Source organism: Falco peregrinus, chromosome 8, assembly GCF_023634155.1.
Source record: "Falco peregrinus isolate bFalPer1 chromosome 8, bFalPer1.pri, whole genome shotgun sequence".
Classification (NCBI taxonomy): domain Eukaryota; kingdom Metazoa; phylum Chordata; class Aves; order Falconiformes; family Falconidae; genus Falco; species Falco peregrinus.
In genome coordinates this window covers 37,986,656-38,000,471 of record NC_073728.1, presented here as the reverse complement: position 1 = coordinate 38,000,471, position 13,816 = coordinate 37,986,656, and the positions used below count along the sequence as shown (strand labels likewise).

The following is a 13,816-nucleotide window of genomic DNA, read 5'->3' as shown; positions in this document are numbered from 1 at the left end:
ATAACTCCCTATTTTAAATTCCTGAAATAAGACAGACGGAGTAGTTCAAGTTCATTTCTTGTATCATTTAAGGCCCAGACAACCTAAAAAATAGAAAGTGTTTCCACGCAGTTGCAATCACTCAGAGTGGGTATAGTGATCTGACAAGCTGTTACTTTCCCTGAAACTGTAATCTCTTTCTTTGGGGGGGTTAGGGGAGGATGAAAAAAATTGTGTCATTTCAGTTCAAATGTCACAGACGCTTTTTAGATAGAGCAGAAGATTAAAGGTGCTTGTGGCTACAATCAATACTAAAAATAGTAATTGTTTAGGCTATGAACTTCATATTCCTAGGTTTTGGGTTGGTTTTTTTTTTCTTTTTTTGGTCCTAATGTACATGGAAATATTTCTCCCTTGCAATGCTTTTTTTTTGGTGCCTTTTTTTTTTTTTTTTTTTTTGCATTCTGTACCTTGAACTGGGGGATGGCAAACAATGAGCTACTCCATTTAGTGTCTGTTAAGTATCTCTTGTTGCTCAGTAGTGATTCCATAAGCAGATGAGCGTACAACCTGCATAGACAGGTGGAGACCTACAAGGAATAAGCACACAGAAGTGATGCCCCCAGGAGTCATCTTCGTGCAGCAGAACAACTCCAGCGTGGTCGGCCCCAGTGCCATGGCAGTCAGTACATCTGGGAGAGGGGGACACGGAGCACAGAGTCACTTAAGCAAAATGGGTTCCTTACTTTAGGAGATACCCTCAGACATCCCTTCCTGAAGGTATTTGGTGCAAGATGCCAACTTTGGTAGCCTCCAGTTTGCCGCTTACAAAGTGCCCCCGCTCAAACGGCAGCTGGAGTTGACACCTCCACACAAGGCTGAGGTTGCCACTTGGCCAAGGTTTTGTTCTCTGGTGAACAGCTTGGTTGTGCCTTACTGCTGGCTGCTGCTGCCTCACCCGTAGCCATGACCTGAGCTTCAAAGGGCTTTTTGAAAATTATTTTAGTTTTGTCAGAAAGGTTATATTTTGTTAATATGGAGCAGGTTAACTCTAAGCTAATCCAGATGCATAGTTCAGAACTGATACTTCTTATGTATCAATCACTTCGTCTGTCCATCAGGAACAGCACCAAAAGCTCAACACAATGTTAACCATACAGAATGGGAGAAGGTATTAGAAACAGAGAGAAAGAAGGACTTTGAATTATTTGGCCCTATTAAAGAGCTTAAGTGACAACTTAAAAAAAAAAAAGAAGTTACAACTACCACATAAATAAAAATGAACCAAAAATGTTAAGATAACAGTATTTTGTAGCTCTGGAAGCTCCTTTGGTCAGGCCACTTGTGTCTTTAAAGGGATATGATAAAAGTGAGACAGTTACTAGTGCTTCTAAAGAGTTAAAGAGTTCACGAGTTGAAATTACAGTCTTTCTTGCATTTAAGCAGTTAAATAAGATAATGGGGTCCTGCACAGTCCATAAAGATAAGCATGTATGTAGTTCTTTGTAGAACTTATGGATTATGGCTTTGTATATTATTATTAGAACTTCATGAAATTTTAATATGTGGATAAATGAAAATAAAACTTAATTATTTCAAAATACTGTTTCCATTTCAGTTTAGCATAATGCTGTTAATGGTAATGGGAATGTAGCAGAAGATTTTTATTCAGCCAATGTCCCATTAAACACATTAACATTGCTCTTCTTTTCTCATCAGTAGTCTTTATATTATGTGGGATGATGCCATAAACGGTTAGACATCTAGAAGGGAAAAAAAAAACCCTCTTATGAGTTTATCCTTCTATTTCACTTCTTGATACTCTATCATTAATATATTATGTATCTGTTTATGTGGTATTCTTTGTTCTTGTAGTTGCCAGTGAGCCACCAGCTTCATTTATTGTTTTGTTTTTATTATAGTATCTTTTAAAACATAGAAAAATAAGATACTATTTTTTTCTACGAGGGTCCTGTATTTCTTTTAATAATTAGCTTTTATGTTGCTTGCAGACATTTGCCACCATTATTGTGTGAATTCTGAATCATGTACTATTTCTGATGATGGAAGTGTAGAATGTGTCTGTCCGGTACGATTTGAAGGTCCAAAATGTGAAGTGGACAAGTGTATCAGGTGCCATGGGGGACACTGCATGGTAAACAAGGACAGTAGTGACATAGTGTGCAAGTAAGTGGGTGTAGCGCGGGGGGTGGTTGTGTGCAAAAACGTACCGTTAACAGCGATTATACTGCATTATCCTTCAAATCCCATATGCTGTGGCTAGCCCCTGAACCGGTCTCATCAGAACAGTCCCGCTGCCTGGCTGCTGCCTTTTTAAAGCAGCTTTTGGAGCACTCCTCACTGCTGGAAGCAGCTATGGAGCAGGAGACTGAATGGGTCTTCACTTGGAAAAATAGGAATATTTAATAAAGTGAACAGTTGAGTTTTAGTACACTGTTGAAATGTGTTCCTTCTGCAGTATTGTTGCTGAGTTACCGTTTTGTATAATAGTTTATTTTCATAAACAAAAATATTAAAATTATTTTGTGTAATAAGCTCACTACCTGTGCTAGAATTTCTAGGTGGAAACCTAGAATTCTTGCAATCAGTAGATCTGCTACGTGTCATAAAATCAATCTTTTAATATAGAGATATTTATAAGAGAATTCACCAGATTTAATACAATACTGATTGCTATTTGTTTGGGTTTTTTTTTAACCATGACAGTTGCTCTAATGGAAAGATTGCCTCTACCTGTCAGTTGTGTGATGGCTACTGTTACAACGGTGGTACGTGTCAGCTGGACCCAGAGACAAATATACCTGTCTGTCTGTGAGTATCTTGCGATGTGCAGATCATTGAAATACCCGTGTGCCAACAAATAATACAATTATTAAGCTTGTGTCTGTATTTCTTTAATCTCTCTAGGATGTATAATGTGCTGGTTGCAGGTGTAGCTTCCAGTACATTTTCTAGCTATTTCTGTAACCCAATACTTTGTCTACCCTTTTGCAATATATGTATTGAAATATTTAAATAAGGTATATATTGTGAACGCATGTAGATACAGTGATATATCTTTTGAGACTTCTAATAATTTCAGGCCAGATCTAAAGCCTGTTTAGGCGTTTGTTCTGGAATGGAATCCAGAGGTACAGGATGGTTGCCCACCCTGCTTCTCAAAGGTGGATAAAGTCTTTTCTCCTACAAAGATGGTCAGAGGTGGGGGTGATACACTCCTGATGGCTAGAGAACAGGATCAATGGTGTCAGTGTTTATTTCCTTTATGGCTCTGAGGATATGCTCATGTGTCTCTTGCTTCTACCCCAACCTTCACCTTCACGCTACCCACAGTAGCGTGGCTGTTCTGTGGTGAGATTGCTCTCTTCCTCCTGCACCATGGCTGAGAGAATAATACCGGGTGCTTTCCTTAAGCCCAGACATCAAATACCAAAGGAAATGTGATTCTGCAGTCTAGATGGTGAAGTACTGTCTTAAGAGGTATAAAAGCCAACATTATAGTCTGTCCTTCGGAGCTACGGTGTATCTTCTTCTCCAGCTGCTAAATATAAAATGCAGAAGTAGTCACTGCAGCAAGAAACTAATTTTCCTGCTCTCAGTTACACCGAGCCACTTAGTCATACTCCTTGGGTTTTTACTTTTGCCTAATAAACAATCTGGTCTTTTCTGCACTGCTGGAAAGCTTCACTGTGGAATAGTCTTCCACTTCTCAGAACCATGTGGAGGTGAGAGCACCCTCCAGGAACACACAAGGTGTCGAAAGAGAGAATTAGGCTCAAGTGTGTCATTTCCAGGGTGAAATAAGTAAGCTGTTGTCCAAAGGGATCTGGCATTTCAACTTTGTAAATACAGATACGGCCATCCCTTCGTTTGGTTGATGTGTATGAATGAGGCAGGTGCAGAGAGAGCTCCTGTTGTAGCAGGCTCGCAAGGAGGTTTAGACATAAGAGAAATGCCCGGATCTCGTAGTCTGATCAGTGTAAGAGATGGACCAGCCATTCCTCCCTGTGAGGGCTGGAGCACTTCTGAATGGGCAAAGGGGCAGAACTGTAGCTGGACCATTGAGAAGGAGTTGTCAATAGGAGTTTGCAGCTTTGGGGTTAGAAGCAGTGGAATGCAGTGCTGCATGGTAGTCCTTACTCAGCTGAAAATGCTTTAAGTGTCCGTGTATCTTTTTCATTATTATTTGGATCTGGCCCTTTTGACCTGCTATTTGTATCTCCTCAAATGTCTTTAGTTGAAAAGTAGAGATACTCATAAATCCCAGAAAAAGGAGAGTATCACAGCTATAACATGTAAGGCCCAAATATGATGACCAAGTCGAGATTCATTTGCTTGAATACCTAGAATGGCTATTTTGGAAGTTTTTTATTTTTCCCTTCTTTTTCCCTGTAAAACTGGCTTATCTTTTTTTTATTATTATTTTCAAATTTATATGGAACACCATTACATCTCAAGGAAAAAAAGGTTCCATACCTTAGTTTCTGTATGGATTTACAATGCATAAATGCTGCATCATACGCCAATGCTGTTTACAATGGTAAGAAAATGGTCCTGAACACTTTTCAGGCCATTGCAGTCTGCATCAATCAATACAGCTGTATAGTACATGTGACAGTAATGCTTTGTTAAGAATGTTAGATTCCTGAACTCATCAGTTAGTATAGGCTCATTGTTTTAAAAGTCTTTGATCGATGCTGATGAGCAAACTTTTCAGTATTGTCAGACTGGACCTTCCATGAAAAAAAGAGTATGAACTTTGTTATCTGTGGGTGTGTGCCTGTGTATGTGTGCGTGTCTTGCCATCGTAATATATAATGCGTTTAAAATCTGTTCAGCAAAAGGCAGAATATTTATATAGGTCTATTTTACTGAAATTCTGCAGATGCTCTGTGGGGTTTAAAAGTCAGCGCTGTGACCAGAAAGTGAACCCTTGTGATTACTACTGTCAGAATGAGGGAATTTGCACTTTAACTGCGTTTAATGAACCGAGATGCAAGTAGGTTTAACCTTCCACTTAATGCTGCACATTCTGTGACATCATTTCAGGCCACAGTTCATTGGTTCAAGTCATGCACATTCACATACATTTCACAATATATAGTTAATCTGGGGGCTCCTTTCTATAATACACACTTTCCCTTCGATAGTTGCACTGATGAGTGTATTTAAACATACTTTTGGAGTATCTGTATCATTGGAAGAAGAAATAAAAAGCTTGATTTTTAGTAAGTGAATTGAAAATACTGAAAATGCCACTTGGCTTTTGTTGTTCACATTTTGAGATATCTCACCAAGTTAATCCTACACAGCTGTCCTGGTTTCGGCCAGGATAGAGTTAATTTTCTTCCCAGTGGCTGGCACAGGCTGTGTTTGGGTTTGGGATGGGGATAACACCACGCTGGGTTGTAGCTGTTGCTGAGCGGTGCTCACCCTGAGTCAAGGACTTTCAGTGTCCCACCTCTGCCAGCCAGGAGGGGCACGAGAAGCCGGGAGGGAGCGTGGCCAGGACAGCTGCCCCGACCCAGCCAGAGGGATGTTCCATCCCACAGACCGTCATGGCCAGGGTATGAACTGGGGGGGTTGGCTGGGGGCTGCCAGCTCGGGGACTGGCTGGGCATCGGTCAGCGGGCAGTGAGCAACTGCACTGTGCATCACTTGTGGTTTTTTCCTTGGGGTTTTATTCCTCTCTCTCTCTCCTCTCTTCATGACAATTATTACTGTTGTTGTTATTATTGTTTGGTTGTTTGTGTTGGGTTTTTTTAACTTCATTTCAATTACTAAGCTGTTCTTATCTCAACCCACGGGTTTTGTCTTTTTCCCGACACTCCTCCCAATCCCACCAGGGGAGAGGCAGGCAAGGCAGTGAGCGGCTGCGTGGTACTTAGTTGCAGGCTGGGGCTGAAGCACAACAACAGCATCAAGTGCAGCAAACAGTGACATTGTACGTGTTCTGTAGTGCAGACCTGGCTTCCTATTTCTTATCTGTATAGGGAAAGAAACAGAACAGCTGTTTAGGTACCACTTCAGGAGTTAAGCTTGTATTCCTAAGTCTGTTAACTACAGAAATGATGCTGCAAAATCGAAACTTTTTACAAAATGGTGAGCTACATCAGAACTTCGACTTCTCACCTGATAAAAATAAATGTATAAAATAGATGCATTCATATGCTGTGTTTCTCTAAAGGATTGTAGTCTATTTCTTAAAGAGAAAATTCTAATCCTCAACAGGGAAGGAAACAACCTTATTCTTTGAAACTGCATTACGGCAGACATACAGAGAGATAAGAAAGACCAGGCAGATGAACATACCTTTACTCAACAGTTGTGATGCAAAAGTCAGAAGTGAAATCATGAACCAAAGACCTAGTCTTGGGATAAAATATGAAACTCAAACAGCTTTAATCTTATCTCCTCTAATTGTGTGTTTTATGAAAACATAAAATGCTGTGGGGATGTGATGTGGTTGTCTGGTGGGTAGCAATGACAGTGATTACGTATGGTGAATAATCTCGTTAGGGGTGTTTTTGAAAATATGATCACAATTTGTCAGCGTTCTCAAGCAATGAAACTTAGGACTTGAGCCATCATAAATCCATTGGAAACTATAGATGTGAGTGTTCTGGCTAGCACTTTTTAAACTTTGAAGAGTATGAAGTGGGTCATTGATCAGCATTTGTATGGGGCATGTTGCTTGGAACAGTTTGTTTCCCCATGTTTCACACTTAGGTTTTCAGAATAATGGTTGTTGCTGCCTGTGAGGTTATGTATTGCAAGTACCTTTCCTCCTTTTTCTGTAAAAGGCTCTCAAGAAGGTACAAAATTTCTTGTAAAACATTCTAATAGGTAAAATAGTCTAAAATACAGCATTACGAATCACTTCTGAAGTTTACGTACTCTTTTTCCCAATTCTTAAGAATGTGTTGACCATTTAAACTGTAAAAGTTTGTTGGATTTTTTTACTTCATGATGAATTCTTACAAGAAAATATGTATAATAATTGTGTGGAGTGATTTTTATATGAAATATTATTGCCTGTTTTCATGATCTTTTGATTTGGTTTAACTGTGTTTACTGTCAAAATGAAGAAAAAAAAAAGTATTACACCCAAGGATTTAAAATCATGTTTGAATCTCTTACTTACTCTTTGCATTGATGACATGAATTTTAACGTCTCGGGACTTTGAGGCCAGATGCCAACAGTGGCAGGAATTCATACCAGCAAAAAAAAAAAAAAAGGTGTCGCAGGACCTACAGACCCAGCAATCTTTTGTTTTGACTTTTATCTGCATAATGGAAAGAAGCGGGGAGATGGATTGCTAGCGTAGGAACTATGCTGAAAAGCTGTGCTGCCAAACACTGCTTCCAGATAGATGAAGATGTTTTTTTTCTGAGACTGGCAAGTAGGAGATGTCAGGAAGGAGTGCAGTAATCCCGTGCTTCGCTGGAGTCACTGCATCAGGGAACAGGAGGCCCAAAAGATTTTCTACGTTCTGCTCTGTTGTGAGGGAGGATGGGTCACCCCTCCAGCCTCAGGCGTGCCCACGCGATGTATGACATCTGTCTGGGCTCTGAGAGACACTCACCGACGGGCTAACGCTTTTCTTAACTGAATTCTAAGTCACGGATGGGTGATTTTTAGAAGAAATAAGAAATGGCCGGGATTATTGTCGTTCAGCAGGAACTCTTCTCTCTCTTTCTCTCTCGCAACCAGATCAGTTGAGAATGCAAACTTTATACATAATCAAGCCCTTATCATCATTCAGTAGAGACAACAGAGGATAAGATTCATTTCTTTTAAAGAGCAATCCTAAAGCTGTCATTATACAGAGGATCTATAAGCCTCTAAGAACATACTCTCCTGTTACCAACATGTGCTGTTCAGTTACATTTTATCTTCCTATCTTAATCCTTTTTTAAAACCTGAATGCACTAAATATTAGGTCATCATTGGAAACAGACGTTCTGCTCTTTACCTAACCAGTTTAGGAATGAATTAAGGCCTGTCTGTGGCTGTAAGCCACCAAAAAAGGAAGGTTTTCTGAAGTTGGTCTCCAGTTTCAGTGAATGCTCTATCAGGTTTAAAAGGACACAGAACAGACTGTGATTTCGTTTTCGATATGAGGTCCTGTGCAATCTAGATTATTAATTCTTAGCATTATTTTTAAGGGGATAAAGAACATTTGTCCCCCCTACCCTATTATTGTCTGTCTTGCTAAATAACAAAGGTTGCAAGAGAATTTAATATCAGAATGTTAAAATTTGAGGTACTGACCTTTTCTGGAAAATGTACTGCTTGGGGTGCCTTTCACCTTACATACAGTTACTGGCTCTTTTAGTGTTCACATAATAAATTTTTTAAGGATGTCTTTAGTACTGCTCGCTGCAGGGTTGGGGAGTGTGTGATGTTTGTTACACTGGCAGCCTATGAGATGTCTGAATTGCTCCAGTAACTTCACACACCCATTGAAAGCAGAATGAACAGGAGATCAGACTCAGATGGGAAATAAATGCTTTTTCTGTTTATTTCACAAACTGTCAGTTCCATCTGTTCTGTCAGTCTGTCTTGTGTTTTAGTAATTACCTTTATTTGCCCCTCTGTTTCCTTCTCACTAATTATCTCCCTGCACATACATTCATGCAAGAGAAGCAGGGTTTAGGGGGAGATTATACCTTGTGTGATACCAGTGAAGGGAGTTTAAAAACACTGAAACTGTCAAGTACAGCCAGTGATGATCTTGTGTTACATAGGCAGTGTTGTATCAGTGTATTTAGTACAGAGGATTACCCACTCTCACCCTTGCTTCTTTTACACCTTCACCATAACATTAGGAAGCTATAATTCCAAGCTTTTTATTTGTATTACTAATATGATTTGCATCTGCACATAGATGTGTCTATTCTTATCATTATTAGTATAATTATTGCTATTATTAGTATCTGCAAATAAAAGTGATCAAATCATAATGCCCTCACACTGGGCATAATATAAATATAATGGAGGATAGTTTCTGTTACAAGTTTATAACCAAAACCAGTAGAAGATATAAATCCTATTGATCCTAATCTAAAGCTAACTAAATTTAAAGAGAGCTTTAAAATGCTGTAATGAGCTTTTGAGGAATGCTGCATGACAGTGGCTGAGGACTTTAAGGTGAAACAAGTAAGACCATATTATGCTGGCTAATTAAGAGGATAGTACTTTATTCCTTCTTAGGTTACTTTCTGCACGAGGTGTGGGCAGGTCTGTGTGTCTACAGTGTAGAGCCTCTGTTTCTTAGGTGTCATCAGAAACGGAGAAATTCAGAGGGCAATGCACAGCATTAAATTAGTTGCCTGTGACTAGATATGTTGATTGTTCAGAGGGCTTCACATTCTGGCTGTTGTGTTTCTACATCAGAACGAACATCACCTTTTCTATAATGAAGAATAAGTCATCCTGGGTAGTTTAATTGCTTGCAGTAAGCAGACGCATGACTTCGAGAGCAAATTAGCTAGAGAAATCAGTGGTCTTTCAGATTAATTAAAAGGCATACACTGTACAGGAACTTGAAAGAAGGTATGAGTTGGTAACAGAGGAAACTGAAAAGTGTATGGTGGAGAAATAATAAACTAATTCATTTTTAAACTGAGAATTTTTGTGAAGTAATAGGTTAAAGGCAATAGTGAACAAAGGGGGAGAGAACAAGTTGTGGAATGGTTTAAAAATCCTAACAAGAAGCTTGAACTCGAAAGTGGAGATGTAGATAAATTAGAAAAAATAATTCCTGCAAGAGTGAAATAAACAAGAGGGATGCTCTTGCTGGCTTTATTTCCAGTAGGTTGGAGAGAGACACTGTGTGTGTGCCTGTGTGTGGGTACAGGCACACGTGTGCATGTGTTTGTGCCGTGGAAATCGGAGAGGAAAGAGTGAAATCCTCTTGATGGAGCAGCTTCCTTCCAGCTTATACTCCTGTGATGGCTGCGCCTTCTTCCTGACGTTCCTTTTGTAAAAATCTTCAGATAGATAGGAACAGTTATTATATAAGTACATGTACAAACGTTGTAAGTACGTGCAAGTTCGTAAGTAGATGTACAGCTCCTAACTGTGGCAAACCTCTCTTCAAACAAAAGGTTAAGGTGTGTCCATAGTGTGGTTGTGGACAAGAAAGGGGCTGTACCGTGCAGTCCCCTGACTGTCAATGTCTAAGGTTTGAGTCGAAAAAGCTACTGCAGCGTAGAACAATTGCAGCGCCAAGGAGACTGCTGAAGAGCAGAGGCAATTGTCACTTTGACAGGTGGTGTAAGTCAGAGAACAGAACATTTTATCAAGTATCTTACAATAAATGTTTGCCATATGATTTCCTGGGGTGTATTTAATGAGCTCCCCAATTACAATTACAACAGGATTTTCACAGTATCATGCTAGTTCTTTGAGAGCTTTCTTTTTCAACTAAAGATAACTTTTATTATAAATGTGTTGAATTTGAACATCAGCAGCAGGTTATAACTTTGTTATGGAAGATCTTCTGTTCGGTTTGTATTGCAAACTAGTATTAGTTCAAGAATTAAATGCAAACAGGTGTTTGAAGAATGGTTGTCAAAGGAAGAAATGAGAAGACCTTGGAAAAGAGGAGTATGCATATTTTTCATTGAACATCTACTAGCTAGGCTGTAATGCAGAATTTCCTTTTTCCATGAGTTTATGATTTTTTGAATAAAGCTTGCATAGTAGCTGCTGCTGTACATCACTGCTTGCTTTGCCTCTGTGAGAAGGAGAGAACAACATGGTTTGTCATATGCCTATTGATCCAGTCATTTCTCATTTTTCTTTTACCATTTTGATCTCTTCCTTTTGCTTTGTTGCTCAGTGTAATTCCAGCTACAGTAGTAGTCATCTAGACATGCTTAAGTTTTATATATTTACTGTGTTAATATTTATATTTGTATAGCATATATAGTGTACACATTCCTAATAGCATGGTGTTTAATGACCCTCAATTATTCTTTTTCTTAATTTGGGATGATAGAGGCTGAGTTGCACCTGAAGGCTTGTTCCTTTGCAGTGAACACCATGCAGCAGGTGTGAATGAGGACATGTATAGTGTCATGCTCATATTAAAATTCATGTTTAAAGTAATATTTTGTTTTTATGTGTTGTTATTAAATTTGAGTTTCTTTGGGTTCCTTAAAAGTAATTTTCTGTTGTTTTGCCTGCTTTTGGATTATGCAGTTTTCTCATTCTTAATTTCTTGGGTTGCAAGGTAATCCGTATTTCATTTTCAAGTAGAGCCGTAATGTTTCTATCCTTTGGCTTCTACAGTGAATTCCTTCACTTTGTTTTCCTTATGAAGATACCAAGTGGTGCTCGTTAGTCAAAAATGCTAAAATGTGGTCTGTTCATGTATAAAATAATTAGGGAAAAGTTCTTATTTGAAAATAATTAAACTCTACAATATAGGAGAAGGTACAAGATATGCTATTGATCAAAGTTGGGGTTGGATTTTTGCTCTTTCACTGTTATGAAAGTTCTTTTTATCTTTGAGATACATATCTGTCTGTGGGTATAATGCTATAATATCAGCTTCCTGTATGAAAAAAGCACGCTGCCAGAAGTGTTGCTGAATTTCTTACAAAGAATAGTTTAATTATTTGGTTTAATACAAGGATTTTGTCATCCTACAGATGCCAGGGGAGAGAGGGGATTATTTTGGTTTCCATCTTTCAATGCCACTTAATACGGATAGTAAATAACTCTAATCCCAATATTCTTTTCTCACATCTTAGAAATAGTCTTAACATTGTTATAAGATGTGTTCCATTGAAATTTTAATGTAAGTGTTCTTAAAATAGTGAGGCTGGATACTTTCATTAGGACATTTTACTACACTTTATCATCTATGTCGTGACTTAAAAGAAAAGCAAAGTTAGAAAACTACTTTGTATAATGAAGAAATATCATTTATAGGTAAGGAACATTTTCAATTCCCCTTCCACCTTTATTTTGTAGTGACTCACAGATTCTGTAGTACACACAGAACAATCTTTCAATGCTGCTTTCTGTCATTTTTTTGACACAGACTGGTATATGGAATTTGTAAGCAGTTGTCTACAAAAGAGCTTTTAAGTGTGTATTATGCCTGCTATATTATATTTCTATAACAATGCCTGTGGCTAAAAAAAAAAAATAAAAATAAAAAAAGAAAGAGAAACAAAACCAAAAAAAATTGCACATTGCCACCAAATTAGCCTTTTTATTAGTTTTTTTTTCTTTTTGTTCAGACATTTCATAGTCAAATGGTTCCTTTTGGTCAAGTGCCCATATAATTAGATTTAGGGTGTTTCAGTGCACTGACCTGTAAGGGTTAGACAAAAATAGAGGAGAGAGACATTTTCTTTCATGAATAGGCCCTGTAACAACAGCACTGATCAGTCTCAACCTTAATTCTAAATATTCCTCATTACAAGTGGCACACCTTTGTAATTTCAGTTTAAAGATTTTAAAACATCTCTGTTTGTACTACTATTTCCTCAAAATAATAATTCCTACATCTTAGGCATTCTGTGTATCAGAACTTTTTTCTCAAGCACTCATCTCTTTCTAAATGTAGAAGTCAATTGTAACAGAGAGCACTGTAGCATGGTTTTATTAATGACCTTGGCAGCAGACCATGTACAACCTTTATTTATTACATTCACTCTCAGTTTTTATATTGGCATTGTCTGTGATATTGTTGCTCTTCGATCTGCTCACCAATCCTGTTGGGAACGGAGGTTTGCACCTGGAGATGTTCACTGCAGCACCTTGCACCACTCGGCTGACTCTAGCCTGTGCTTCACTGTCGGGCTCCCCATCTGTTTCCATCTCTGTGTGTTTGTGTAGCTCAGATGAGGCGTTATCACTGTCGTTTCTTCACCATTCCTGGTAATATGAATGCCTTCCATGAAACCCCTGACTTTACATAGTTCTGTTTCGTTAATGCTTTGTAGTTTGCCCTTACTGCAAATGCCCTGTCTCTGACCATACAAGTATTGGCAGTGCTACAGAACAAAGGCTCCTGGTACCAAACGATTTGGCAAGGTACAAACACTGTGCATGAAATTGAGCTAGGAGTTGGTTCTTATTCTAGCTGCTGAGCAGTCTGAGTTTAAATGTCTGAAAATGTTATTGAAAACAATGTCTGTCTACAGTGTCTAAAAATAATTGAAAATGGTTAAGACCTGCTCATTTCCCATGTTTTGGCATGAACGGTTGTCCATGTCTGAACCCCATCGTTCTTCATGTGCCTGCTCATGGCTAATTTTCTGTCAAATCCCCTTGCAGACAGCATACCTTCCCCCTGGGCTTTGTTTCTTTTTCTGTTGTATCTGCCCAAGTCTTCCTAGCTTGCTGGACCATCAAAGGGCAATCGTTTTGTCTCTGAGTATAGAGGGAAATGATGGCGATCCCGTCAGCTTCAGTCCCTTTGAAGCTGGAGACAGCAAGCGTTTGGAAAAAAATAAAATGAAGTGGTAACTCTTAATCATGTCTTTTATGAGACTTTTATCAAATGCCTCAGAAATGTTTCAGTATTGCTGCCACTTACAATTAAAATGCCTAAATAGGTAAAGAACTGCTAATATTCTTTAATTTGTTCTTGTTTACTACATAGATAGCTGTAGGTTTTCTTTCTTCACCATCTATTGTAGTGTCATATCTGCTGTAAGGTTTTGAAGAGCATAATTGTACATCAGACACTATTTTCTAATAAGCTTATACTTGCATGCTTCATTGTGATTCTTATGCTAGTCTCAGTATCTTATAGTTTTTAAACTGTTTTAAGACAGAGTTATGGTT

General features: G+C 38.5%; 1 protein-coding gene across 1 annotated transcript in view; it reads left to right on the top strand.

Annotated features, from left to right (window-relative positions):
* Positions 1-13,816, top strand: part of LRP1B (LDL receptor related protein 1B) — a 471,012-nt gene that overhangs the window by 443,770 nt on the left and 13,426 nt on the right. Inside the window, exons 83-84 of the mRNA XM_027793849.2 lie at positions 1,992-2,166; positions 2,707-2,811. Of these exons, the coding sequence (XP_027649650.2) occupies positions 1,992-2,166; positions 2,707-2,811 (280 nt within the window). The remainder of the gene's footprint in view (positions 1-1,991; positions 2,167-2,706; positions 2,812-13,816) is intronic.